The sequence below is a fragment of the Manacus candei genome, unplaced genomic scaffold (assembly GCF_025592945.1).
Source record: "Manacus candei isolate 608988 ecotype Guabito, Panama unplaced genomic scaffold, ASM2559294v1 h1tg000018l, whole genome shotgun sequence".
In the NCBI taxonomy this organism is placed as follows: domain Eukaryota; kingdom Metazoa; phylum Chordata; class Aves; order Passeriformes; family Pipridae; genus Manacus; species Manacus candei.
The window spans coordinates 7106065-7133326 of NW_026138066.1; the positions used below are offsets into that span (position 1 = coordinate 7106065).

Below are 27262 nucleotides of genomic sequence, written 5' to 3' on the forward strand. Positions count from 1 at the left end.
GACCACCTCTTCTCCTTTTGTGTCCCACCAAAGAGGCGAGGTGGCGCAAAGCGAGTCCTCCGAGGCGCAGCCGCCCCTGGCTGGACCCTCTCCCCGTACCCCCAGCCCCTCGCCGTCCCCACGGCCGGCGTTCCGCTGCCTCTCGCCCACCCCTCCGGGGGCGATGAGAGGCTTCGGGGACCGGGGCCGCGACCGAGACCGCGGCGGGTAAGGGGGGGGTTCGTCACGGCCGGGAGGCGATGGGGGGAGCTGAACCACCGCGTTGGGGGCCTGGGGAAGGCGGAAGGCCGGAGAGAGGGGCGTGCGCTGTAATAGGGGTTTTGGGAGAGCGAAAATCCCATTTGTTGGGATTTTCCCCCACGAATTCTCGTGGGGGGGTGGGGGGAGCTGGAGACTGAGCTGACAACAACGTGGGGTGGTGGGCTTTGAGGTGGGCTTTTAAAATTTTTTACTTAGCTTTTCTGTCGTTCGTATGTAATTGTGAGCCTTGCTTGCAATTTTAAGGCCTGCATCCACAACCCCCCGCCCCCAATTATTTGCTGCCAGCCCTGCGACCCCCGTGCCCCCCCTCCGCAAGCTACGAAGGTCTTGGTGTTCCTATCAGGGTTGGTTGGTTCCTCTGCCCTTCGGGTTGTCATTGCTCCTTCTGGACTTTCTGGAAAAATGGCATTGGGGGGAAGATCTCTCTCAGTTGCGCTCCGAGGCTTATCGTGAGAGGAAGTGGGATTGGAAACTGCTGCCATGCGGGGGACCTCGATACTGGGGATCACACTTGCCAAGCTTATGTAGCACAACAGGGATTGTTCGTGTGGCACTGTAGAGACCCTAGTATCTTGAATGTATTATTTAAGGGAAGTTTGGCTTGGAAAAGGCTTTTGCAGGTTTGATTTGATGTGATTTCTTGTTTCTGAGAATGACAGCGATAAATAAATACAGTGGCATTATACTACATAACTGGATTGAGGCTCGAGTTTTTTAAGAGCTGAAAGTAATAAGGCATTTGTGCCAGGCCTTTTTAAAGAGAAAGTTAGAAATAATTTTGGAAAGTGGCATTTTCTGTCCTTCAGATCACGAGTAGTTAGGCCTCGGTTCTCAAGGATTAGCAATAAACGTATCATGCGGGTTCTGTTATTCTTAATATGGCAGACTAGATCTCAGTTAATAAGTCTTCTCTCGGTTTTTTTTTCTTTTTTTTTCCCCACTTCCTTCTCTTCTTGTTTTCCCTCTCCACAGAGGGATTAAAGAATATTTTGCTGCATGTTGCAATGCACTTTAACATTTAGTTTCTGGTCGTCTGTGAAGGGAGATAGTTATATCATTGCTTTATCTTACACCCACATTTCACGTTCTGAAATTAAAAGATACTTTCATTTTTTTTCTCCACAGAGAGGAGGGTTCTGGTGTTTTTCCGCTATGAGATTTCCAGCTCAGTTTAACACAAGGACATTGGAGTAAGCGCTTTGGCAAGTCTGAGATAGGTCAGACCCCAGCTGTTTTTGGAGTTTAGTCAGTGAGTTTTAGTATGCAGATTTATTTACAGTTACTTAAAAGAATACTGGCCAAAGCGTTGACACGAAACTTGATGTGCCTTAAAATTAGTGTAGCCTCAGTTTATGTAAAGTCTTTGATTATAGTGGATGCTTCTCTTTGATCAGGGGCTTTGCATGAGTAAAAGGAGTGCCTACATGCTTTTTTGTGAAGGTTTTGGGCATTTGCACGAAAAATCTTTTTTTTTTGGCATATTATCCTGGAGGTTTTAATGCATTGGAATTCAATTTGTTGTGTATGTCCTTTTAAGGTGTGAAAATATTTGTAACCGCTAATAACCATCATACTTCATAAATAAACTGTATAAAATTTCAGGCCACCCAGTGTGCTGGTTCAACACCATTTGAAAGTTTATCACCAGTTGTTTTGTAGGCTAATCAAATACAAGTTTCTGGTTTCTTCTTGTCAGGAACGAGTTGTAGGTGACTACTTAGGATGAAAAATTACAATGTTTTGCTCTGGAATGTATCAAATTTAATCGGTTCTGTCCCAGAAATGATGGCATCAGTAATATGTCAGAAGAATGTTTTGAGCCAGATGGAATTTACACTTTAAAGAGAGATGTTGGCAAATCGGGGTAATATTCCTGGATTCAAATCAGTTTACTTGAAATTGGAATCTCATTTTACTTGTAGTCAATGTAAAGTGTCAGTTACTGCCAGTTCAGTAGATAAACCTCAACAGGTAGGTTCAAGGGCTGCTGTAGGGCTCATGTCTTTCAGGACAGTCTCTGGGCATATTGTGTGTAAGAATGGAAAACTGAAACTATGTGACTTCAGTGCAAAATGCATCGGTTTTTCCCTCTGGATAGCTGCGGGACAAATACAGTACCAGCTGTTCCAGTGTCCAGTCTTGCAATCAGCCCTGTCATATGTTTCCTTTCATAGGGGAACTCACTGACCCTTTGAACCTCCACTGGACTTCAGTGAGACTGTGGGTTTTGTAGGGACTACTTGGATACAGAAATAGTTGCCATTTTGACCAGTTAGCAAATAAGGGATATTTATAAGAAATGGAAGATGCTTAATGCACAGTTGCAACAGAGCAAGCATTTTAAAACTTAGTAGGTTTTAAGTTAGATTATATCTACCATACTTACCTTTTTCAACAATTTAACCCCTTCTTCCTATTAAAATGTCGATTTGAGTTCTGTTTTCTTGGTCTCTTAGTCACTATAATTTGTGGTTTCCATTGGGAAGTGATTTAAAGAACAAATGCCCTTAATGTTTGAGGGGGTAGACTTGTACCTAAGATAATTCAGATCTTGTTTATTTTTTAGCAACTCTTCCTCCCCTTCCCCCACAAGTTATTCCTGTAAGAAGGTTGCTTTGGGGTTTTCGTTGCTTTCAGTTTGTTTCATTAACAGTTTTTTATTTACTAGTGGACTACCTGGGAAAGATGCAGACACTTTGGATTTGCTGTCTAAATAAGAGTTGTTTCAAATATGCATGTCTCATGAATTCATGTTTATCAGAAATCTATAGCTTTAGGACAAAATTTGACCTGATAACATTTGGAAAAGTACCTTCTGCTGAGTTTGTATGATACTATTAGAAAAGTGTAACTGGTTTTTTTTTTTGTGGAATTTTAAAATATAATTCATGATGTTTACAGTAAAAAAAACATTTCATGCCACTGGGTTTTTATTTACTCTTACAACTTATTACCATGAGCTCATTTTGCTTATTGCATTAGCCAGTCATTACAGTTAGTTCTTAACCTTTTGAAGTGTATGAAATAACTTGGATTAAAAAAACTCAAACCAATAACATTTGAATTGTTATGCTAGTTGGAAATTTTTTTGTAAATGTGAGCTTCTTACCCTTTTAAGTCTTTGTCAAAATACATATGAGAGGGATGTGGTTTTCCCCAGGTACTTTTTTGGCTTTTTTTATTCCTGTTAGACTGTGTTTTAAAAATTATTTTTAATTTTTTATTTCATTGGTTCCAGAATTACAGATGGACTTGCAGACTTGGCTGGAGTTTCTGTTCTTTACTCTGTTTTTCATTTGAGACATGCTTTTTGATAAGAAAGGAGATATAGAGGGGGAGATAATGAAGTAACTATTTTGTATAAAACTAACTTGAGAGAGATAGAAGGAACTTGTAATTAGAGATTTTTCTCATCCTTTTGATCTAATCATGTTGTTAGTGCACTGTCACTTTCAGGACAACCTGAAGTTGTATAGGTAATGTAAGTGCTGTAGATGTACCCACAGCCATGTCCTCGAGACAGAAGCTTTGAAGGGGTGATGTACAATAAGATGATTTGGGGTTCAGAACTGATTTAAAGCGGTTTTATGTTATTTCAAGAAGTTTTATACCATCACAGTGATTTGAGGGAAGTGACTTTTGCTAGAATATTGTGCTCATGTGTCAGCTTGGGGAAAAGAGAATGGAAAATGGTTAAGAAACCTGCAAATTCCAGAGTGATTTTGAAATAGTTTTTAAATATTAAGTATTTTTTTTAATAACTAACATTAACATTCCCAGGTTTGGAGCAAGTCGCGGGGGTCCTCTTCCTCCAAAGAAATTCGGGAATCCGGGAGAACGTTTGCGTAAGAAAAAATGGGATTTGAATGAACTGCCCAAGTTTGAGAAGAATTTTTACGTGGAACACCCAGAAGTGGCCAGGCTCACCCCAGTAAGTTCTGAGATTCTGTCTGTTCCGTGTTGCCAACAACTGAAAATGTTGCAAGTTGAAAAACTTGTCCTAGGAAGTCTGGGACAATATAATAGAACTGCCTCTTCATTAGGCTTGTTTGATGTGTGTACTCTGTAGGATACCAGCTCTTGTTGCCTTCAGTATTTAACATTAGCAGAGGTGATGCTTCTGTTCTTAGATATTTTATATTTTGTCATTTGTAACTCATCATCATAGTGCTTGTCCGGTCTAGCAATTTGTCCGTGGAGACAAGACTTCAAGAAATGGAGTTACAGTATTGGAGAGGCCCTGAGACGACATAAAGTAATGAACTAAAAATGGCAGAAATACATGAGAAATATTTACAAGTAGTATTTTATCGTAAAAACAATTTGGACTGAAAGAGGCCATGGGGAGATCTCTAGTCTAAGCCTCTGCTCAGAGCAGGGGAAACTGCAGGACTAGAGCAATGCCTTGTCCTTTAAGTATGAACCCCGGGGATGGGAAGAATTTATATCCTCTCTGGGTGGCTGTCTCAGGGCTTAATGTTTCTCATGGTATTTTTTCCCCCCTAATAATTATCTGCAACATTTTCTCTACAGCGACCCGTCTGGTCGGAAGTGGTTGAAAATAGCAGTTAAATTGAAGGTTGAAAATGGTTGAAAGTAGCAGTTAAAGGTCACTGTAAGCCTGTTTTTTCCCGAGCTAAACAAACCCAGCACTCCCAGTCTTTATTCATACAACCTGTACTCCAGCCTCCAGCTTTCCCCATGTAATTGGACATGCCCTGTTAAAACAGTATCCTGTTTACACTGGGGGCTCAAAACTGGGTGCAATACTTTGTGTTTACTCTGTAGTTACAGTAATCTTTTCTTCCTACCTGACTTCAGTTTAGGGACTTTTATTCTGTCTGTAATGCATTTTTATATTAGAAATTTAGAGATTTGTTCTTAACACGAGGCAATAAAAAGTGCCTGTTATTGATGTGTATCTCTCTATTGATTTCTCATGGGCATTAGAATAAGGTCATGAATTGTGGAAACATGTTGCAAAGGGCAGTTGGGCTTGGAAGATAAAGTGGGATTTTTTTGTCTAGATTTTCTAATTCTAAAATTACACTTCTGTGGATACGCATTTCAGAAGTATTACAAGGAGTTCTGTTACTTAGAAAAATTGTTAGGTCTTGGGTTATCATTATGGTGCTATCTGGGCTTCTTTCACACAGAAATAAGTGTTGGCTCCGAAACAGTTCCAAGCAACATTTCTGAGGTGCAAGTTGTCCAGCAAGAACTCTGTATTTGGCCACCTGTGGCATGTATTAATTGAAGGAGAAGGACTGTCCTGCCTTTGGTTTATTGTATATTAGGTCCTATTCAGTTTGTTTAATTCTTAGCATTGCCACAAAAAACATGTTTCTTATCCTCTGTTTGTAATCACTTTTGAAGCTGTTGGTCGTTTCTGGCCTTTGGAAACAGTATATTTCCTAAAAATAATCTGTTAATATACTTTTCATTAAAAAGGGCTGGTTATAAGAAGACAGAGACAGTAGTCCTTCTAGGCTTCTTAGAGAGCTCATACCTCTAAATGTAGCAGAAACTGTACAATAACTCAGTCTTAAAATAAAATCTTAAGGAAAGTGGTTTTTTTAGATCTCTGTTTCAATTCAGTTCTCTAACAAAGCTGTTATCCAGAGGTGTGAAGAGACTTAGCAGTTAGAATTATGCAATTTAAGTCCCTGCTGACATTTGGCATTTTCCTTTTTTTTCCCCCCAACATAAATAGTATGAAGTTGAAGAACTGCGAAGGAAGAAAGAGATAACAATTCGAGGAATGGAGGGCTGCCCCAAACCGGTGTTTGCCTTCCACCAGTGCAGCTTTCCCCGTAAGTATTTTGCTGTTCGTTAACATCATGAGGATTACTCAGAACATGCCTAAACAGTTAGTGGGTCTGTTTTCTAAAAGGTCTTGTAAAACCTCAGTAATCTTTTAACAATGTTTTTCTTTTCTGCAATTCTGAAGAGTATGTGATGGATGCCTTGATGGACCAGAACTTCACAGAACCCACTCCAATTCAGTGCCAAGGCTTTCCACTCGCCCTCAGCGGTCGTGATATGGTGGGCATTGCGCAGACCGGCTCTGGGAAGACTCTGGCAGTGCGTATTCTTTCCTTTATTTAGCTAACTTTCCTGGTTACTTTGCAGAAATTACCTACGTGTTAGTAGTTTTTAGGCTTGTCAGTACTAGGATGAAGTAAGATGATTATTACAAGTTTTTAAAGTTTTCTGTATTGCATCATGGGGGAGACTTAAATTTCAGGTCAGCTAGCCTGTTGTATTCACAGGCTGTTGTGACACAACACATACATCACAGATTATGCACACAGTATTTTGTGTGTGTCTTCGATTTTGGATGCTTAGTTACTTCTCTTTGGTCTATATTTGCCTTGCACTTTAAAAAACAGGGTGTTCTCTTTAACATGTGTTTCATTAACCAGGCAAGTTAAAAGTCTTCAAGGTATACATTAATTTAAACTGCAGTGTTCAAAAGGATTTTTATCCTTTGTGAAAAGCAGTTGTTAGGGCCAAGATTGCTCAGTTTGGCTAACTTAGACTCCAAATTGAAATGAACCTCCCTTTCAGTGGTGCTGAGCAGCTGTATTTTGTGCTCATGTCAAAGCAGATATGGTTGGTTGGCAGCTTTGAAAATCTTCTATTCTGCTGGATAAATGCAAGTATATTTTTTTTGCAGAATCCTGATTTTTAGGTATTATGTAATACTGTTTTCTTCTGTTTCAGTACTTGTTGCCTGCAATTGTTCACATCAACCACCAGCCATATTTGGAGAGAGGGGATGGCCCAATTGTAAGTGTTTGTTGATTCTCTTCCTTTTTGTGCGTATGGCATGGCACCGTTAATGAGATGTGTGCTTTATTTAATTGATGTATCAGAATAGTAAGTGGAAGAATGTTTACCATTGCAATGTGAACATCCCACTCAGTTGAAATTCTGTGCAATTGCTAGAGATTCTGTGCATGTTCTAAAGATATTTAAATGCTTTAGCTAATAGAGAGCAGATGGTCCAACTTTGCTTATGGTTTTAAGTTAGGGATGTGTATGCAGCTTGACTATCCTGAATCAATTCCTTTTGTAGTGTCTTGTTCTAGCACCTACTAGAGAGTTGGCCCAGCAAGTGCAGCAGGTGGCTGATGATTATGGCAAGTGTTCAAGACTGAAGAGTACCTGCATATATGGAGGAGCACCTAAAGGTCCCCAGATCAGAGATCTAGAAAGAGGTAATTTTAAAGTGGGTGTTTGCAGTTTCCAGAGGAAGTGATATTGTAAAAGCTCTGTAAAAATACAACTCTTCTCAAAATCTATTTGGAAGGCAGTGAGAGTGAATGAGTGGCTGGCTCTTTCTCCTGTTAGGATGAGAGTTCATGAGGTAGTTCTCTTCTTTGTTGTATAGTGCCTTGGATGTCAGATTTCCTTTCTGTTTTCTCTTTGAACTTCGTCTTGTGAAGGTCATCAGGATGTAGGAAGGGGAAAAGAAAACTTCCCAGAAAGAGAACAGTTTATTTTGAGGAAATGCAATACCACCAAGTTTAAGGAAGGATTTTGCATAAGGCATATTTCAAGTTTCCTGCCTAGATTTGTTCAAGTAATCAAACTTAGCTTCTGAACATGTAGAAACTTCTTTACACGGTGGGAGAGGGTGTGTTTCTTTTTCTGGTTGTGATTTTTTGAAATTATTGTTTGTTTTTTAAATTGTTCTTAAGCGCTAAGCCCTATTTCTCTTCATGTACCCTGTAGTGTTCTGCAAATGTCTTTGTGTACATAGCACGAGACTGGAGTTGGGAATGGTGAGGAACTGTGGTTGTACAGCAACCATTGTAGCACAGTAGTGCTGAAGTGTCCCAGCCCTCATTTCAAGGGCTGGTTGCATAAAATTTCAAATGCAGGAATGTGATGATGGCTTTCATCTTCACTAGATTAAAAAAACGTAATAGAACTATGTGAAAAGATGCAAGAAGTATTACCAAGGTAAGCTTATATATACAGATCTATTCAAGACATCAGAAAATTTCACTTACCACTGCAGTTTGCAGAGTCATTATTGAAAACTGCAGTGATGGGATAAAGGCATGCATGGTAGAAGTCTGTGGGGTAGCTCTGAGAAAACTGTAGTGCATTCCAATTCAAAAGTAGCATCTTAATGGAAGAGTCCAAAGTTACATGAAGAATCCTTGGGAGGATCAGCTTACTGGGTGTTTGTACACCTTTCTGGAGTGCTGTAAAGTAGATGTTCTGCTTATGAAGAAAACCTTTTTCATGCCCCCTACTTCCCTAAACTTGCCTTCTGCGGACCTTTCAGTAACACTGAAATACTAACCTGAAAGATCTGGGAATTGGTGGAAACCAGACCCTCCTTTTAAGGAATGTGTGAATTGCCAAACTGGATATTAGTTTATGAATATTTAAACTCTCTTTTTATGCTCATGAATACAGGCAGGATGGTTTTCTCTCACTATTGATGCATAATTGCTCAGTATTAAAGCCCATGCTTTGGCTTTACGTGTTTTAAAAAAAAGTGGAAGTACTTTAACCTACAGAGCAGGAGGAACACTTCATGTTTGATTAACGTGGGAAGTTTAGCTGGAGTTAGCTCTGATTTTTCTAGACACCTCTCTAGACTGCATAATTCTGGATGAAGATGGGCCAGGATTGAGTAGAATTTTATTTTACTTCTGATTTTTGGACAGCTCTTCACTGGTGTTTTTCTGACAGTAAGCTTTTAGCTTCTGTACTGCATTTATTATTCTAATGGCACTGTAACAGTAGTTTCAGAATGGTAAAAAATATTAAAAGAAACTAGGGCTTCTACTGAAATGACTCAATCTTGGGTACGAATGAGGGTGGTGCTTTTTTTTTTTGAAAACAGTTTTGCTCTGGAAGGTGATTCATTCTGACTAAAAATACCAGTTGACATTCAAATGAAGAACCTTACTCTTTTTCCCTATTCTATTCTGAAGGTGTGGAGATCTGCATTGCTACACCAGGTCGCCTGATTGACTTCCTTGAGGCTGGAAAGACCAACCTTCGTCGGTGCACGTACCTGGTGCTGGATGAAGCAGACAGAATGTTGGACATGGGGTTTGAGCCCCAAATTCGTAAAATCGTTGACCAGATCAGGGTGCGTGACCGTTGTAAAAGCACAGCCTCCTTTGTTTTCCTATTCCAAGCCCAGTACCTTTAATAAATCCGTTTTCCTTTTTTCTTAGCCTGACCGACAGACTCTGATGTGGAGTGCCACCTGGCCAAAAGAAGTGCGCCAGCTTGCTGAGGACTTCCTGCAGGACTATGTTCAGATCAATGTGGGAAACTTGGAGCTGAGTGCCAACCACAATATCCTGCAGATAGTGGATGTATGCATGGAAAGTGAGAAAGACCATAAGTAAGCTAATTTTCCTACCATTTCACTTTCTCTGGTTGTATTTAAAAATCCACATTGCTTTATAAGCCAACTAAAAGTTTCAAATAGTAAAGTACTTGTAGTATTATTTAACCTTAGAGCGTTACAAAATAAGTAAGCCCTGTGATTGACTAATCTTTTGTGTGTATTCTGACCATACCATTGTACAACCAACTGAAATTCTGTGTGATACTGACCTGTGTGGATGTATGTTGTGTATGTCCTCAATGTATTCTGGTACATATGGGCATACATCTTAGTTCTCAATGTCTCTTTTAGACTGATACAACTGATGGAAGAAATCATGGCAGAGAAGGAAAACAAGACTATCATCTTTGTGGAGACAAAGAGGCGATGTGATGATCTCACTCGAAGGATGCGCAGAGATGGGTGATTAGCTTCCTCCCTCCCTCCACTTTTTTCTAGTGGGAAACAGAAATTGTAATCAAAAGCAGTAACGTCTTAAGTGTTCATGATGCTATTGTTGGGAACAACTTGTCCATTATTTTCTTGGCTGAATTCAGTCATTATTTCCCAGAAGATTCCAGTCCATCAAAGCATTAGTGCAAGAGAGAGTATTTGTAAGCAGTGCAGGTTTGTTAGTGTATTGGAATCCTGATATGCTGTTTGGGAGTGTATCAATATGGGAAATGTGATTTGGCTTCGATGGTTGTTTATGTAGGTAATGGGTTTACAGTGCACATGTTGGGTAGATAGAGGCCAGAGGAGGATAGGGAATAAAATATTTCTTAGATCTTACAGTTTTACATTTTAAACAAAATAAAGCGTCCTGTTGCCTTTAATGTCTGTGCTTTCTGTCCCTACTAATGTACATTTCTGTTTGGCAGTTGGCCAGCTATGTGTATCCATGGAGACAAGAGTCAGCCAGAAAGAGATTGGGTGCTTAATGGTGAGTCCATAACTGAGGGGAGAATAACTTAGGCTGCTGTACCTAATTTACCAAGACATGCTTTTCTCCAGTCTTTTTTTTTTAAATCCAGACCCAATAGATGCATTTAAAAGAACTTCCTTTGCCTTTGTACTCTTTAATTTCAGTACTTGTATTTGCCTTTTTTTGTTTGTTTTGACAAAACACAATGGGAAAATTTGTTAACCCAGAGAGATGGATTTTGAAAAATAGTTGAGGCGTTATATCCTGACTTGCTGGGGTTTCTGGGATTGACCCATCCCACCTAGCTTCTGGAAAATGAGCATTTAGTGTAAATCAAGTTCAGGTAACTTTATCTTTTTGAAAAATCTTTCTTCATAGAATGCTTTGTTTTACAGAGTTTCGTTCTGGAAAGGCTCCTATCCTCATTGCTACCGACGTTGCATCTCGTGGGCTAGGTTTGTACACATAGACCACTCTTGCCTACTGCTGCGTATTTTTCTTCTTTGGACTGAAAAATGTTTTCTTTAAAAAAAAAAAAATTCAAAGCGTGATTTTCCCCCACATGTGAAATACGTTTTTTAACATTAATCTTTTTTTTTTCTTTCATATTCAAAGTCTCTTCCTGCTCCTAATGAACAGGCTTTGGTCTGCAGCAAGGCCTAGGCATGACCAATCGATCGCCAAGAGGGAGAAGAGACGTCCAATTATGCAACCCAACCCTTCCACCACACTCACTTCTTCCCCAAATCCAGCTTTTGTTGCTGGATAGTAGGGATGGATTGCTCTCAGTTCAGAGCGTGTCAGATAAAGTTCAAGTAGAAAGTTGTGGGAGAGCATTTCGACAGCAAATAGCTAACGTTCTCCCCGTATGACACACCACAGATTTGAACATACCAACCCCAGTGTACATGCATGTTTACCCTGCAGATGTATTCACATCTGAGAAAGCACTGCTCCAGATCTTTGGTCTTGACATGTAACCTTCCCTCCTCTGTGTTCCTTCTAGGCAGGACCACTGAGATGATATATGGCCTTTAACAGACGTGTAATTGAATCAAAATAGCACAGCTCTGTTCTGGTGGTATGAAAATGATCTGTCTGGATGCATCAGTTGTGCCCCCTTTTATAATAAGCATTTTTGTATTGTGAAACACGGTGAGCTGAGCACAGTCCTTTTACATATGCCCACCACAGAAGAGGAGGATGGCTTCTGAAGCGCTCCGAGTTTTAATAACAGACATTGAATACTCTGCCCACCTTGGGTTTGGTAGAGGATAAACTACTTGGGGATCAATGTCTCACTGTAGTAAATTTTAGACAAAATTACTGCAAATCATTGCAGATTAACTCGGAGAATAGTTTGTTAAAAGCCTCAGTTACCTGAGCGTTCTTCATATGCTGACAGGGTGGCTGTGCTGTGCATCATATGGTCACTTTTTAATACAGGCAGACCATTACTTAGACTTGGCAGCCTTTGTTCACACAACCTTCACCCCTCCTTCCCCTTCCCCCTCAAAAAACATCCGGCACTTCCTCAGGAAGTGATTATATGGACTTCAGTCTCTGCCCTCTAGGGTCATGTCTGGACCTGTGCAGTTAGAACTTGGGCCTGTTGGGAGAAGGGACTGAGGCCTGAAACCAGTTTGTATGAAAGAGAGCTGCTTTCTCTAGCAGCATTTTTTAAACAGGCTTGCTATGTGCTGGTAGCTTCTTTGTGCATCTTGCCTAGACATTTAAAACAGCCTCACCCCCCTCAAAAAAAACCAAACCACTCCCCCCAAAACGACTCAATTGGATAACACTTCAGAAAACAGTCTTCCCACTTCCCATCCTACACTTCACCTGAGCGAAGGGGGAAAGGTCTCAGAGTCTGTTTCTTGTTACTGAACAACATCTCTGCTTGTTTTGGGGCCCTGAGTTTGCTGCTTAAAATAAGTCACTTAACTGGCAAACTTCTGGACGACTTCCTCCAAGATCCTGGAAAGTGAAGGCTTCTACCTAAATAACATAAAACAGGGGCGCGCGCCTTTTGGCTGAGTCACCAGGGCTTTCCCTCTTCCTAATGGAACATTGATTTCAAAAAAGCTTCTTCCAGGTAAGTTCTGAGTCCCGTAATAACTTCTTTGTGATAATTCCCTGGAGTGAGGTCCTCTCTCTGCACTGATTTTTTTTTTTTTTTACTTTATTTTTTTTGTTCAGTCTATTAAACTAAAAACATTGAATTTGTTTTGTTTTGTTTTCTTTAACAGAAGCTTTGATATCAGCTGCAGATCATTCTCAGTGCAGGGGTGGGGGCACATCTACAGTGATGGTCTAAACACCTAGACTAGCATGTTTGCTAGTTTATGTCTGTCCCGATTGATAATTGGAGACTGTCTGTGCCATAGGGTGTTCTGATGGTCTGACAAAGGGAATGTTTCCCAGGTAGCTGTCAGAAATGATTTACAGTCTCAATTCTTGATCCTGCTGCATTATCTTCTAAAAGTGCAGGAAGATTGTGAGTGTGTGCAGACACTTTGGAGCATGCTAGACTGGAGAAGCTGAGTCTTGTACGCGCTCTGGTCTTTTCTTCAGCGAGCTGCGTGCTCTACCAGGACCACTTTCTAGTCTGGAAAACACCCTTGCCTCTTCCTCTTCCTGCCTTCCCATTCTTCCTGCTCCTCCCCAGTCAAGTCAGTTCTGTCTACATTGGTAGCTACAATTCCCTGTGCTTTCTGCTAGGAAAGCACATCCTTGTATCCTCTCTGGTAATTGAAGTCACTTACTACTGGATGTGCAAAACGGGATTGACTGAGGACCATGCAGCCTGGAGCTTGTCAGTCTAGTTACACTCTGGCTGTGAAGATGCAATCTGTCACACGTACTCCTCTCTTTACTCCACTTTCCTTTTTTAAAAAAACTGTTGCATCAAGGACCCTAGCTGGAGACTCGCGCAGCCCCCTGTGAAACCTGCCTTCTCACTCCCTTTTTTTGGTGTGATTCAGGACTTTGGAGTCAGCAAAGACTGAGGAGCCCCCCCTTTGCTGTAATAAGAAACAGACATAAAGTCCCCCTCTTGTCACTACAACCCTCATGTTTTTATTTTTCCTACAACCCCTTTGAAATTGATGCAGTCTGGGCAATAGATGCAGTCTGACCCTTTGGATGTAATTTTTGTATCTTCATTTTTTTGACAATTGCCCCTAAGAACCCCAAATAGGGGACAAAAAGCGTTGGAGGACCTGAAACTTACCTGAACCCAGGTTCTCCGGCGCTTCACAACCAAATGGGGCTACAGAGAAGCGTCTAAGCCAGTTCACAGAGCGAGCGTGTGTGGGGACTTCTCGCTGCCACGGACCCTTGATGCATGCTCCCCGCGCTCCAGTGGTCCCGTGTCAGAGGGCGGAGTTTTCGAAAGGAGGCCGCCAAAAATAAAAGGCAAAGAGACGGGATCGGCTGCAGCGGTTTCCCACAGGAGGAGGGAGTGTGCATCGGTCTGGTAACAAACAGAGAATGTTTCTCTCTTTAAAACCAAAAAAAAAAAAAAAAAAAAAAGGGAAAGGAAATCACAAAAATCTGTGTTTTATCTTGGATATTTTCAGAATATTCTTGTTAAAATGCAGATTTTAAATATTTTTTTATGAGCTGTTAGGGCATTTACTGTAAAGCTGCATTTGAAAATATTGTACACTATAGTAAATAGGTGCTTTTGGTACTTAAGGTGCTTTCACTGAAGCGTTACACTAACATTTACTTGATTTCTGTCCCGCAAGTTTACAAAGTCTGTCCTTCTGTAAAGCACACAATTCTGATCTCCCAAATTTTAATACTGTTTTGCATACAAAGCCATTTTGATCATTTTGTTTCCTGCTTCCATCTGACACTGGAAGTAGGAAATTGCTAACGGAATTCAGGATTGTCCAAATTATGCAAGCTTGCCAGAGCTGGACAGAGCAGCACAGTGAAATGTTAGTGCAATGCATTCTGGTGATAACTACAAAGCTGAGTTAAGATATTCTAGGTCTGCATAATTTTTAATGAGTTGACTGAATAATACTAATGTAATTGGAGTGTCTTAAGCTTTAGGCTAGGGAAATTAGTTCACTGTATTCTATTAGGATTGTAAAAGTAAATATTTTTAAGATTGCCTTTTATTTCATGTTACCGAGTGGAAGGTAAGTGATCTCATTACCGTTATTTTTTGTTAGACTTCTCCCAACAGAGTAAAAGCTTTACCATGGCAGTTCTGCCCTTCCTCCACCCTAGTTTGCTCTGTCTGTTGGTGACATTTTCACTTTACAGATTGTGTTTAAAAAGAAAAACCCAAAATTCAATTAGCTTATTCACAAACACTGGTGTCTTTGATACAGGAAGACAGAGAAATGCATTCTGGGGAGGATAACTTTGAGTGCAGGGCAGAGCTGCTTTAAAATTATGACTCTCTTTCAGGACATTGACCTTTCTTCCTGATAGTCTTAAATTTGAGTCTTCTGCTCTTTTGGGATGAGTCTGTCTTGTGTTTATTCCATGCAATTACTAACTTTGCTTTTTTTTTTTCTTATTACTGTCACCTGCATTCGTGCTCCCCACCTTTCGTTGGCACGTCCTCTCTTCTTCTCCCCTTTCCTCAACCCCACCCCTTCACTGTGCTTCGCTCCTGGGCACTTCACAAGATGTGGAAGATGTTAAATTTGTGATAAACTACGACTATCCGAACAGCTCCGAAGATTACGTGCACCGTATTGGCCGTACCGCACGTAGTACCAACAAAGGTACTGCCTACACCTTCTTCACACCAGGAAACCTGAAACAAGCCAGGGAGCTTATCAAAGTGTTGGAAGAAGCCAATCAAGCCATCAATCCAAAGCTGATGCAGCTTGTGGACCACAGAGGAGGAGGAGGTGGTGGTGGAGGTAAAGGCATATGGGTGAAGGGCCGCACAGGGATAGGTTCCCCATTTTTGAGGGAGGGAAGATTAAAAGAGGGTAGGGAAGTGGTAAGTGCAAGTCTTAAGATAATAAAGCTGTTCTGTACTGGAGGTCACAACACATTATGTAGATGTAGTATATCTACATAATGTTCCAACAGAGAGGCAGTCCCCTGTTTTAAGAATTTTATTTTTCTCCTGATAAGGTCATCACAGGGCTGATTTCATTTGAAGTAAGTAATTCCTTATGGCTCCTACCTAAGCACACACAACACTATGCATGTGGATACCCATGCAGAATTGAAATGAGTAAAGGGATGCACTGACTTATTTCGGGGACTGAGACTATTTTTGCTCCCATCCCTTGAAGGAATAAGAAGTTTCCTTATATTTCCAAGTTAGCCCTGAATTCCTTCCATTTCTTTGTCTCCAAGCATGTGCATAAAGAATCCTCGTTGAACTTTGTGTTTACACTTTGAACAAAATGACGAGGCGTATGCACAGCTGTGCAGGGAAGTTACAGTCAAAAGAATGTGCTCCTTGTGGGCAAAATTGGGGATGTAGAAGGGGAAAAATAGGGGCACAATTGTTCCATAATTCATTTTTTAAGACTTGTTCATGGTACTAAATCTTAATATATCCATCGCCAGGAGGTCGTTCTCGTTACCGAACGAGCAGTTCAGTAAACAACCCTAACCTGATGTACCAGGAAGAGTGTGACAGGAGGCTCCGGGGAGTGAAAGAGGGCCGGAGAGACTCAGGTGGCTTCAGAGACCGTGAGCGTGCTGACAGTTATGCCAACGGAGCCAACAAGACCTATGGCAGTGCCTACGGGAGCCCAAATTCTGCTTTTGGGGCAGCACAGAGCCAGTATGGTTACACTCAAGGGAGCTATGGAGCAGCTGCCTATGGCACGAGTGGCTATGGCACTGCAGAGTACAGTGCTAGTGGCTATGGTGCCAGCACCACAGCTGCCACCGCTGGGAGAACCTCACAGAGCACTACCCAACAGCAGTATGCAGGGATGGTGGGGCGCTCGGGCCAGCAGCCACAGCCGCTCATGTCACAACAGTTTCCGCAGCCCCCTGCCACTAATGTGATGGGCTATATGGGACAGACTGCCACCTACCAGTACCCACCCCCTCCCCCGCCCCCGCCCCCCTCCCGCAAATGAGACCACTTGGTGACCAGTGTAGACCTCTTGCATTTAAAGGAACCTTTTCTTTCTCTTCTTTCCCATTGTGATGTCTCTCATGCAGGTTAGACTTAGAATTCACCATTCAAATCACTTGAGCCCATCAAAAATGGCCCCCAGTCCACATTAATGACCCTGTCCTCTTTGGTTTTTTCTTTTTTTTTTTTTTTAAGAGGTATATATAGTTGACTGGAAATTCATTATTTTTATCTTGCATGTTGATGAGTTTGGAAATTTTATTTTCTCTAAAGGAAATGGGTATAAGGCAGATAGGTCCCAGGTCGATCATCTTGGTGTCTAAGGTTTGTGTGAAAACTTGCTTTTGAGAGGAAGAAATTTCTATTCTGTAACACGTTAACTTAATTTCAGGAAGTATCAAGAGAGGTGGGAAATGTCGGGGAGCCAAAAAGCACTTCATTTAAAATATAAATGCGAGGGAGCAATGCTCACTTCTCCTAATCTTATTTTTTTTTTAAGTAGCTCACTATTATTGCTTGTAATCTTGTCGTAGATGACTTTCTATAGGAAAACTCTGCTCATTTGTCTGAGCTGGCAGTGTTCAGAGTAATGCCTTATTGTCGGCATTTTCCACAGCTCTGGAAGCCCCATCTTCTCATACCTGTGGCAGCCAGCGGTAGGGAGGTTGGAATTAAAAATCCAGTGTCTGAGACCAAACCTACCTTGGATTTGATACCTGAAAACCTGATAGTTGCTGTGGGTACCACTGCTAAAATACTCAGTCAAGTAAGTTATTTCATGCGGAGCCTGGTTATTGTTAAATTAGTTTCTGCTCTTAAATTCCTGTTGTTGAGTTTATTGAGAGAAGTCATACTTGAGAGCCAAGAAACTAAACAAGTGATGAACAACGTATCTTGTTCGTCTGTCCTTCACAAACTCCCTCCCTTTTGCCATAGGGAATGTTCTGAATGCCACTACGCTCAATAAAATGTGACAGAGTTTTCCACACTTGAATTTAAGAGGCTTGAATAGAGTGGGCTGGGGGGGAGGGCAAGGGGGGGGAGGAAGAGAGGAGGAGGAGGAGATTGACTGGGATCTCCTTTCCATGAGGTAAGCAGTGAGCTGGTTAGTGCATCCTGATTCTGAAGCTTTATTTCTTTTGTACCTTGCTCTGACTATTGCTTTCTTTGGCTTTTGAGTGCATTTCCCTGCTCCATTGGTCCCTTTGAGCTGAGCTCTTGCAGGTAGGTAGTATTTTAGAAAATGTTAGAGAAGAGTGAAATTTTAGTAAATACGTAAATAAAACTTGTTTATTTTACAGGCTAAGGTGGGTGTGAGGGGGGTTCCCCTCCTTAGTAAAGCATGTTGTTGACTTGTTATTTCTAATACCAGACGGTTCAGAGACAGTAGATGATAACAGGAGTTGGCTGCTCTTGATCTGATAATGTGACAAAAGAGTGGATACGTCTCCTGGTTTGAGGCATGCTCTTTGCATTATGAGAATGCAGGGAGTTGTGGGTTTCTTCTGTTGGCGTTCTTGCATATGGATGAACAAGGCAGCCCACTCCTTCTGTAGCAGAGTGGAACTTCTTATAGCCCTGGGAAAGAGCTTGCTTATACAGAAATGATTTCTTTTTAAATTTAATTTCTTACCAGAGTAAAATTTTGGGGGTTGAATGTGCTGCCTTTTTTTTTTTTTTTTTTTTTTTGGGTGCAGTACGCAGGTAGGTTGCTGACAGGGAGAAGGGAGAGATCTTCCAGAACCTCAGTTCCTTCATCCCATTTTATAATTCCAGTGCATGGGCAGGAAGTTCCTTTGCTTGTGTTAAGTGAAAGCCAGAAACATTTTGTTTATCCAGGCGCTGACTGATTTGTCTTTGGCCTCCCTCACAAGCAAATATAGAGCTTTTTTTCTTTTTCCTTTCTTTGTTTTAAATTTGAGAGTTGAATGCAGAAATGTGTTTGAGGAGTGTAGGAGTAGGACATCTCACTGACTGGCTTTAAAAAGGGTCTCTGGACCACCAAAGCTGCCTTATAGTCTGTTATAGCTTTCACTTCTTTTGGTGGGGACTTGTGCACATGTAAACATCGATGCCAAGTCTTGCTTTATTGCCATTGAGGTCAGCTGAAGTCCAGGGTCTCGGTTCAGTTCAGAGTGTCAACCAGACTGTTGAGTGCATAAATGCACCGTGGCATGTGCTGCCCCTGTCCCACCTGGTGCTCACTGCTCTGTTCCATATACCAGCTGGAGGGCCCTTGTGGATAAAGCATTAGTCTCTAGTGTTGTTTGCATTGTTTTCAATCTGTAAAAAGTTTGTGGGAGTGTCAGATGAGTTGGGTGTCTCCTCCCCTCCCACTTCCTGAAGCAATTTACTGTTTGGACTTCTCTGAACAATGGAAGGGTTAGTGGCTTTGTGTGGGATCAGCATCTTGTTTCACACACCTGCTGGTCTCTGAACACATTCCTGTTGTATTAATAAAGACTTGAATTGAGAGATTCATAGATCTGTGGTGTTCAGGCACAGGATACTAAGAGCTATGTTACTATTCTTAGTTTGTAAATTGTCCTTTTGATACCATCTTGTTTTCTTTTGTAGGTATAAATAAAAACACTGTTGTCAATAAACTGTGAACTTTGTCTTTATTTATGAAATGTAAAGCCGTCTTTGCCCCTGTTCTTCCCAGTTCTTAAAGTCAAATTCAAGGAGATGGAAACACCTCTTGGCAACCCACTGAATTTTAATTGAAATTGTCCCCATCTGTAGGATATGAGGAACTGAAAGTGAGTGAGTGGGGAGGATGTTTGAATACTTGTGGAACTGGAAGATTCATATCATTCAAAGGGAATGTGTTTTTCTTGAATGTTACGGGACCTGAATAGAGAGAGGGTCAGGCAGACTTTATTTTGAAGAGGGTGTTAGTTCATACAGAGTTAAAATAACAGTTTGTAGCATCTGCTGTGTCAGATGTGGCCACCTGTGAAATAGGTCAGCGGCTTTTGTCTGTGCTATCAGACTTAATAGTACCGTGGTCCCTTCACCACAGGGACTTGCCAAAGGACTAAAGGGAGTTAAAAATTCCCTTATACTCCTTCTGCTGCCGCACGTTCAAGGTAGAGGTGTGTTCTGGAGGTAGGTGCTGGGAAGAGCCAGGAGAGAATAATTTGCACTACTTTGGTATTGGCCAGCACTACTTAGACTAGCACCAAATTCAAGTGAGAAGAAATAAAAAAATGGAGGGGAAGAGTCTTGTGGATGAAAAGCATTTCAGCTTTCCAAGCCTTGTCTTCCTGTCACCAGGTTGAAACTTGGCTGAGCCATCCGTTAGTCAAAAAGGGCCAGGGAAGGAAAGCTGTGATCTTAAAAGCTTTGTCTTCAGAATGTCTTGCGTTGTGGAATGTCTTCAAACAGGCATGGGGAGACTTAGCTTCTTTCCTTTTAGGACTATGCAAAAGAGAAAAGGTAATGAATGAACTTGGGGGAATTCAACTGTTTTATTGTTTCAACAATTTTATTTTTTCTAAATTGCTGTGTAGAGCATGGGGTAGTGGGATGCCAGGTTTGCAAACTGCAAATGGGAGACAACCACTACAAAATTGCTGCTAAGAGGGCAGACTCCACAAGCTAGCTATTATCCTTTATGCTAAAGGAAAAGGTTCCTGTTTCCTTTTCCATGGTTACTTGCTCTCCCATGTGGACCCTTTTAACTTTTTTTCTAATGATGTGCTATCCTTAGTGCTTTCCCCTTTTGATATAGACCATGGCCTGAATAAATGGTCTGTGGCCAGCCCCTCCTAAGCCTGCCCCACCCTGTTTGATCTGAAACTTGGGATGGCAGGGATGCCTCTGGTGGGGTGCATGGAGCAGCAGCCGCCCTGGATGCGTGGTGGTTGGCAGGGCATGGTGGCTGTCGGCCTGGTATGGGGGTGCACCCTGGGGGTGGGTGCTGGGGCCTGTCTCTGTTGGGTGCCAGAGGGAAGGGCAGTAATGTGCTGACAATGGACCACAGAGGGTAGTGAGTGCCTGATGCACCAGGTGGGGCCACAGGGACTGTGCCAGGCTGGAGAAATGGGCTGGGGGGAACTCGTGAGGGTCAGTGAATACAAATGGATGTCCTGCCCCTGGGGTGGAACAACCCCAGGCACCAGTAGGTGCTGGGGCCTGCCCAGCTGGAAGGGGGCTTGGCAGAAAAGGCCCTGTTGTGTGCTGGTGGATGCCAAGTTGAACGCAAGCCGCCGATGTGCCCTTGTGGCAAAGAAGCAAATGGCCTCTGGAGCTGCAGGGCCAGTGTGGGGGTCCTTCCTCTCTACTCAGCCTCGGGGAGGCCACAGTTGGGGTGGTGGGTTCATCTCTGGGCTCCCAGGGCATACTGGGGCAAGTCACAAAGGACCACAGGAGCATCTGACGTATGAGCACAGGCTGCGAGCTGAGACTGTTCAGCCTTGAGAAGGCAAAGGGGGATGTCACCCATGTGTACAAATGCCTGATGGAACAAAAAAGGAGGCAGACCCAGACTCCGCTGAGTGGTGCCCAGTGACGGAACGTGGGGCAGTGGGAAATTCCACTTAAATATCAGAAAATAACATCTTACAGAGGGTGGTCAGACACCGGCACAGGTTGCCGGGAGAGGCTGCATCCTGTAGATAGTCAAAACCTGACTGGACAGGACTTTGAATAATGTGCTGTGAGTGGGGGCATGGATTAGATGATTCCCCCTCTCCTTCCCCTGTCTGCTTCCAACCCCAGCCATTGGGTGAAACACAAGCTTTGAGGAGCTGAAAGCTTCCTTGGGATATCTTTCATGTCCTTGTGTTAAACAGAAAGGAGCTCATCTAGTTTTGAAAACAAGATAAAAAGAAGTAGCATTCTATAAAAATCCCTTCGCAATGCTTTGGTATAGGCTCTGAAGTCTTATTTAATACATTTCTTTATATAACACATTTTTGCTTTTTTTTCTTTTCTTCAGCATTACTGCCCTTTTGTCTGAGTTCTTCAGTGTTAGAAATGTTTTGAAAAGTTGGGGTTTTTGAAAGAATGTAAAAGAGATGCAACCTGCTATAATATTGCTGGCTCTCATAAATGACTGCAAAGCATTTGCATATCTTCAGACCCTGTTTCTCTCCCATGATCCAGAACATTTGTGTAAAAGAAAAGAGGGGAAAAAAAGCAATTCTCTTCCTGCTGTGATGTTCCAGGGACAAATGTTTTTTCTTCTGCCTCCTGTATCATCTAAATTTTGCAGCTCTGTCACTAGCGGTGTGAGACTGAAAGCCAGCAGTTGTGTTTTTTCCCCCTTTTGTTCCACCATCACAGCTACAAAGGGTATCGATTTCTCACAAAATACAGGACACATGAATGGAGCAAAGCTAAAATGGGAATTAGTTTTGAAAAGGAAAAAAAAAAAGGAATTGACGTGGAGCACCTTGATGGCAGTTTTACAAAGTCATTTTCTGGCTACAGAAATATTGAATGACAGAAGGAAGTCTTAATCTGCCAAGGCCAGCCACCTGCTCAGTGCTCCTGTCACCTCTCTGTCAGCAGGTACAGTGCATGAAGCTACCAAAAATCCATCCCTTGAAACATCAAACATGGGCCATCACTATTGCTTTTGGCAGACTAGAAAATGGTTGTCCACTCAGGCAATTTCATCTAATTCTGTCCTCCTCAACAGAAAGGTGTTTTAAAGGTGTTTTCAGCCTTGGCAAACCACAGTGTGTTCTACCAGGATTTATGCCCTCGGTGCACTTGTTAGCTCTGGTATGTAGCCATTTACCAAACACAGCACTGAAATGGAAGGGGCATCTGATTTTGGAAAGTGTCTCTTCTGTGCAGATGCCCATCTTCCTACAGAATTAGTTCTTGACAATGTTACATCTTTCCCATCAAAGGAAAAGTAGGCTTAATAATATCTCCATATGTCTGCAGTTGCCTTCTCAGGTACATTGTCTGCCTGCAGCTATTTTTTCCTCCTGAAAGTTTTTTTTTTTTTTGCGTGATTCATAATCTTTCAGAATGAATGTAGAATTTAAATGTACCTCAGTTGTTAACTTCCCAAGGTGGGGTTAAACTAGGCTTAGCTCTGGTTTAATTTCTGCTGTGTTTCACACGCGCTTTAGAGCTTTGTGAGCAGTCATGCCCACTTGCATTCAACAAATGGTTTTTTTAAACTGGACTTCAGGTGCACAATATGCATCACAAATACGGCGAAGAATGAAGCCATGGCAAGCTGCAGCTCCACTGTGCATTGCAAGAGTGCTGAATAAACATTTTAGATTTATACCAACCTATTTACCTACCTTTGGTGACGTATAGATAGAAGAAGTCGCAGTAGAAGATGGTTTGTACCACCCCAGAGACTACAGCGATCTGGTCATAGAAATTCTCTGTGTGGTAGCGCCAGACCCAGTTGGCAATGTAGAGAGCACGGTAGAGGCCCAGGAAGAAAAGGTAGTGCGTCGTGATGGTCTCTGCTTCCCCTGTCTTGCTGATCATGAAGAGCTGAGGAAGGATAGCCACGGACTCCAGGTAGATGGAGAAGGTCCAAAGTATCTGTGAGGTGCAAAACGAAGGCGGTGGGGAGTCGGTGCTGGTTAATATGTGTTAAGGCCCAAAGCTTTTCCTTTGGCAAAGCACTGATGTGTAAGTGGCATGAGTAGTGCTGCTGAACTTGGGGGAAAAGAGCCTGCTGTGCTGGGACTGAGAGGAGACAGCACTGAGCATCTTCAAGGCCTGCCAACTTTGCCTTTCCTGCCTGCTTTTACTGTTAAAAATCTCAGTTATTCAACATGCTTCTCCCTCTGCCGCCTGGTGTCAGGCTGCTGCTTCCCCTCCCTCTTCCTGATTCAGTTTTTCCTTACCTCCAAGGGGGTGAAGCTGTGGTTCTCCAGAAATGACAGGCCTGTGACAGGGACCAGCAGGAACTCGAGGCGAAAAGAGTCGTTCTCACTGTCAAATGTTTTCCGGAATTTCACGTAGATCATGTACACGGTGACGTAGGCACATATCAAAAAAATGACCTGGGGGAGAGAAGGGAGATGGCAAGACCTTCCATGCTTAGAGGACGTCTTTGCCAAAGGTCTGTAAACCTGGTTCTGGTGTGGCCATGCCAGGGTCAGATAGTGGTGAATGATTTTCCTGTGCTGGTTTATGGATTAACTTCTGCTGGAGATACTCCAGTGGTCAAGTAAAGCTTGCTCCACCATGAGGATCACACATGTTTGAGTCCCTCTGGGGCTCTGTGTGAAGAGGTTGGCTTGGTAGCAGCCTTCTGTTAGCATTCCTGCTGTGCAAGGACATCCAGGCTTGGTTCACAGCATCTCATTCTAGTTTTAGTGGTACTAAATGTGACTCAGCTCACTCACTGGCTCTGGTGAGGTGTTTTTTTTTTTCAATGGAGGGCCAGTGACACCAAAGGAAGCATCTCTACCCACACTTCCTGGCTGAAAAACCTCACTTAGTGACCGTGTACCCTCACCTCCTTGAAAAACCACAGCGAGCTGAGGGGAACCTCTTCTGCTGCACTGCCCTTTCCTTACCTTCATCACAGTGTTATAGACAGAGATGAAGTTTGTGAACAGGTCCAGATAGCGGGTTGTGAAGACAAGGGCAAAAAGAATCTGACTCTTCCCAGAGATTCCTGTGTGGCAGGGAGACAAAAGGAAGGTAAAGCAGATGAAGGAAAGGACCCATAGGGTGGTAGTTTCCCCTTATGCCCTCTTTGGAAGCATTTGTATATATGCATGTTGTTTTTTGAGCCAGGTCTGGTGTGCAGGTGCTGATGTAGCTCTAGACCTACCCCAGGACTGGCCAGAGACCCCCAAGTAACAAGGCAGGCTCCTGCTGAGCCATGCCTGTAGGGACTGGTGCCCAGTGGGCATGTCCACTGCTTTGGCCAATTCGGTCCTTACTGTCATCAAAAGGCCTTTCTTCTCCCTCCTTTCCTCCTTTGTTGCCCACCTCACCAGGGATTGTGTGATGTGACATCTGACATAGGAGGGAAGAGCTGTGGGACCAGCCCAGGGATGCTGATGGAGCTTGGTCACTGCTGGCTGGGAGATGCAGTCAGGCCCACCCATTTCTCTACCAGTGATAATGGTCACAGCTCCAGCAGCCCAGCCCCAAAATCTATTGCTGGGAAAACTATGAACTCAGCAAAATCCTCCTGCAGGAAGCTGTTGTCCTAATTTCCTTTCCCCAGGATGGGGCAGCCTCTGGCACCTGTCCACCACTGGCAGGACCTCCAACTTAAAACAGCTTTCTCTCCAGGTTGTTGGTGTTGGTGCTGCCACAACTTCTTACTCTCATTTTCCACCTCCCTCTGGCCTTGCTGCCCTCCCCTTCACTTCACCACCCCAAGACCAACACCTGCCCGAGGCTCTGTGCCTTGCCACATCACATCCTTCCAACACAGCGCTCTCCTTCTGGCAGGGACACCTTCCAGAGGAGGAGGGTGACTTCCCTGCGAGAGCCCAGTGGGGAGGGCTTCCAGTTTGTATGGGCTATCACTAGTCTTTCCAGCACCCATTTTGCTTGCACCCTTCATCAAGCTGCCCTCCAAGAAAGATCACCCTCCTTCCCTGGGGCATGGAAGCACTCACCGGCACAGGACTTGGACTTCAGGATCTTCAGGAGGAGAATAATGATGGCCAGCAAGTGGGAGATATCCCCCAGGATGCGGAAGATGTTCATGATGCTGGTGGGGGGCTCCTCTGGGGCGAAGGGAGTGTGGCACTTTCCGCAGTCAGGGAGGGCGAGGGCAGGGAGTTTTTCTTCCCTGAGCCTCAACTGAGTGAACAGTCTCCTCCGGCTCAACTTTCCTTTTTCCCTGAGCACAGAGCCCTCCCTTCTTGTGGAGCAAAGTTCAGGCTCTTCTCTCCCCTGGTTGTGGGTGTCTTTCCCCTTCCAGGCTGGATGTCTCCCTTAATTACTTTTCCACCAAGGTGTATTTTCCCTCTCCCAGGCTAGGGCCTTCTTCTCCCTGCTTTAGGCTGAAAGTTGGGGTTTGTCCCCTGGAGAGCCCCAGGCTGAGCAGCCCTGAAGCCAGCGCTGGGTGACGGTGACGTGGCTCCTGGCTGGCCGGGGAGGAGAGAGAGGAGGAGGCAGAGGCGGGAATAACTGCGCTACTTTTCCCTTTTTCTTTTTTTTCTTTCCTCTTTTTTCTTCCCCAACTTGTCTCAAGTTACATACGGAAGTATGGTTAGAGGGGAAAAGGCAGAGGGAATGGGATTCCCATCCTCTGGCCTTGAGGACACACCCTCCTGCGGGGCCAGGCTTCCCAGGGAAGTTCACCATGGTGCATTAACCTCTGTCCTGCTCCCAGCCAGCAGCCTTCTGCCCTCTGCCCTTGCTGGCCCCATCCCACCTCCCGACACCTTCTCCCCAGTGCTCCACTTTGTCTCCTGGAGCAAAAGAAGTCAGGAGAGATTCGAATTACCAAACCATTGCGGCTCTTCCACAGCAGTTCATGCACAGGCATTCCCTGGTGACTGCCCCACCAGGCAACCCTGCCTTCGGGTTTCCCATCTGGAGCAGCGTGGATCCCAGACCCCAGCCCAGGAGGAAAGAAAAGATCCTCCCAAGAGCTGGTTTGAAACAAACTTCACTGAAAATATTAATCTTGGAAGCCTGCAAGTGTGTTACAAACAACGTAGTTTATGCGGTGAGTGAAAGGAGCACATGGGCACTGCTGGTTTTGTAGATTTCACAGAAAGGAGCTCAGTAGTGACTGTTAGAAAGTTCTAATATATTTGAAAACAGCTCTGAGTGACCAGCCTGGTTAAGACAAACCTTGTCCTTGGAGAAGTGGTTAAACAGGGAGATCTCATGGCAGCGGTGGGGGGACATCTGCAGCAAGAACCAGCAACTAGATATTCAGTATCTAATCACTTTGTATTAAGTGCCTTAATTTTTTGAATATAATATAATATAAATAAATATAATAAATAAATTAAATATAATTTATTTAACTTTATATTAAGTTGTTTTAATACAACCAAATAGATGTTTCAATTTGTCACCTCATCCCTGAGCTGTGGGTCTAATTTGGTTACTCTTGGGTTATGTGATCCTGCCTCCTCTTGCCCCAGAGTCGGCTCTAGCTGCTGCCCTCCCTGTCCCCTGCCATCACCCATGGCTGTCTCCTACACATATGTCTCTGTCCTTATGAACTTGCTTGGAGTAAAATCCTTAAAGTATAAAAATATTATTCCTGGTGCTTTCTGAAAGGATTAACAAGCCTATTAGCATCACCGGATCCCTTTCTGAATATATTTGCATACATTTCCTCCCTGCCCATTAGGCTGGCAGTTGTGTTTTCCCTCTCTGATGCTCTAGCACCTGCATCATCAGGCTTTTCCAGATGGATTCACAGGCTGTGTTGGAAAACACCTGCTCAGCCCCATGAAACTGGGGATGGCCCTGCCAGGGCACCGAGGCAGAGGTTGGTGCGATGGGAGAAGAGTGGGAGAAGACCAAACGACAGCACCGGCAGAGGAGCGACAGAATAGGGACTGGCTGAAATTGGGTTTCCAGCCATCAGAGCGGTGCTGCCTGGGATTTCAGCAGGGCCATGTGGGTGCTGGTGAAAGGAAAGCCCCAGCCCTGGTGGCCCTGCAGGGCCCTAGTATCCCAGGTCCTTTTGCAGGTGGGCAAA

At 43.3% G+C, this 27262-nt stretch overlaps 2 protein-coding genes across 3 annotated transcripts; one reads left to right on the plus strand and one right to left on the minus strand.

Moving 5' to 3' along the window:
- The first annotated feature begins 15 nt into the window (after positions 1–15).
- Positions 16–19238, plus strand: DDX17 (DEAD-box helicase 17). 2 transcript variants are annotated; one of them, XM_051785054.1, is made up of 13 exons: positions 16–207; positions 4042–4192; positions 5975–6074; positions 6212–6345; positions 6988–7053; positions 7343–7484; positions 9222–9382; positions 9471–9643; positions 9941–10051; positions 10510–10571; positions 10949–11008; positions 15206–15445; positions 16110–19238. In XM_051785054.1, the coding sequence occupies exons 1-13, from the start codon at positions 164–166 to the stop codon at positions 16631–16633; spliced, it is 1968 nt and encodes a 655-aa protein (XP_051641014.1). In that variant the 5' UTR covers positions 16–163; the 3' UTR covers positions 16634–19238. The 2 variants fall into 2 exon arrangements, with proteins under 2 accessions (XP_051641014.1, XP_051641015.1); XM_051785055.1 differs by lacking the exon at positions 16–207 and adding an exon at positions 1455–1478.
- KDELR3 (KDEL endoplasmic reticulum protein retention receptor 3) lies at positions 18271–25763 on the minus strand. The gene is made up of 5 exons (XM_051785062.1): positions 25209–25763; positions 24147–24247; positions 23469–23627; positions 22908–23160; positions 18271–20055 (listed from the first exon to the last, which is right to left on the minus strand). The coding sequence occupies exons 1-5, from the start codon at positions 25297–25299 to the stop codon at positions 20015–20017; spliced, it is 645 nt and encodes a 214-aa protein (XP_051641022.1). The 5' UTR covers positions 25300–25763; the 3' UTR covers positions 18271–20014.
- Between the last annotated feature and the right edge of the window lie 1499 nt (positions 25764–27262).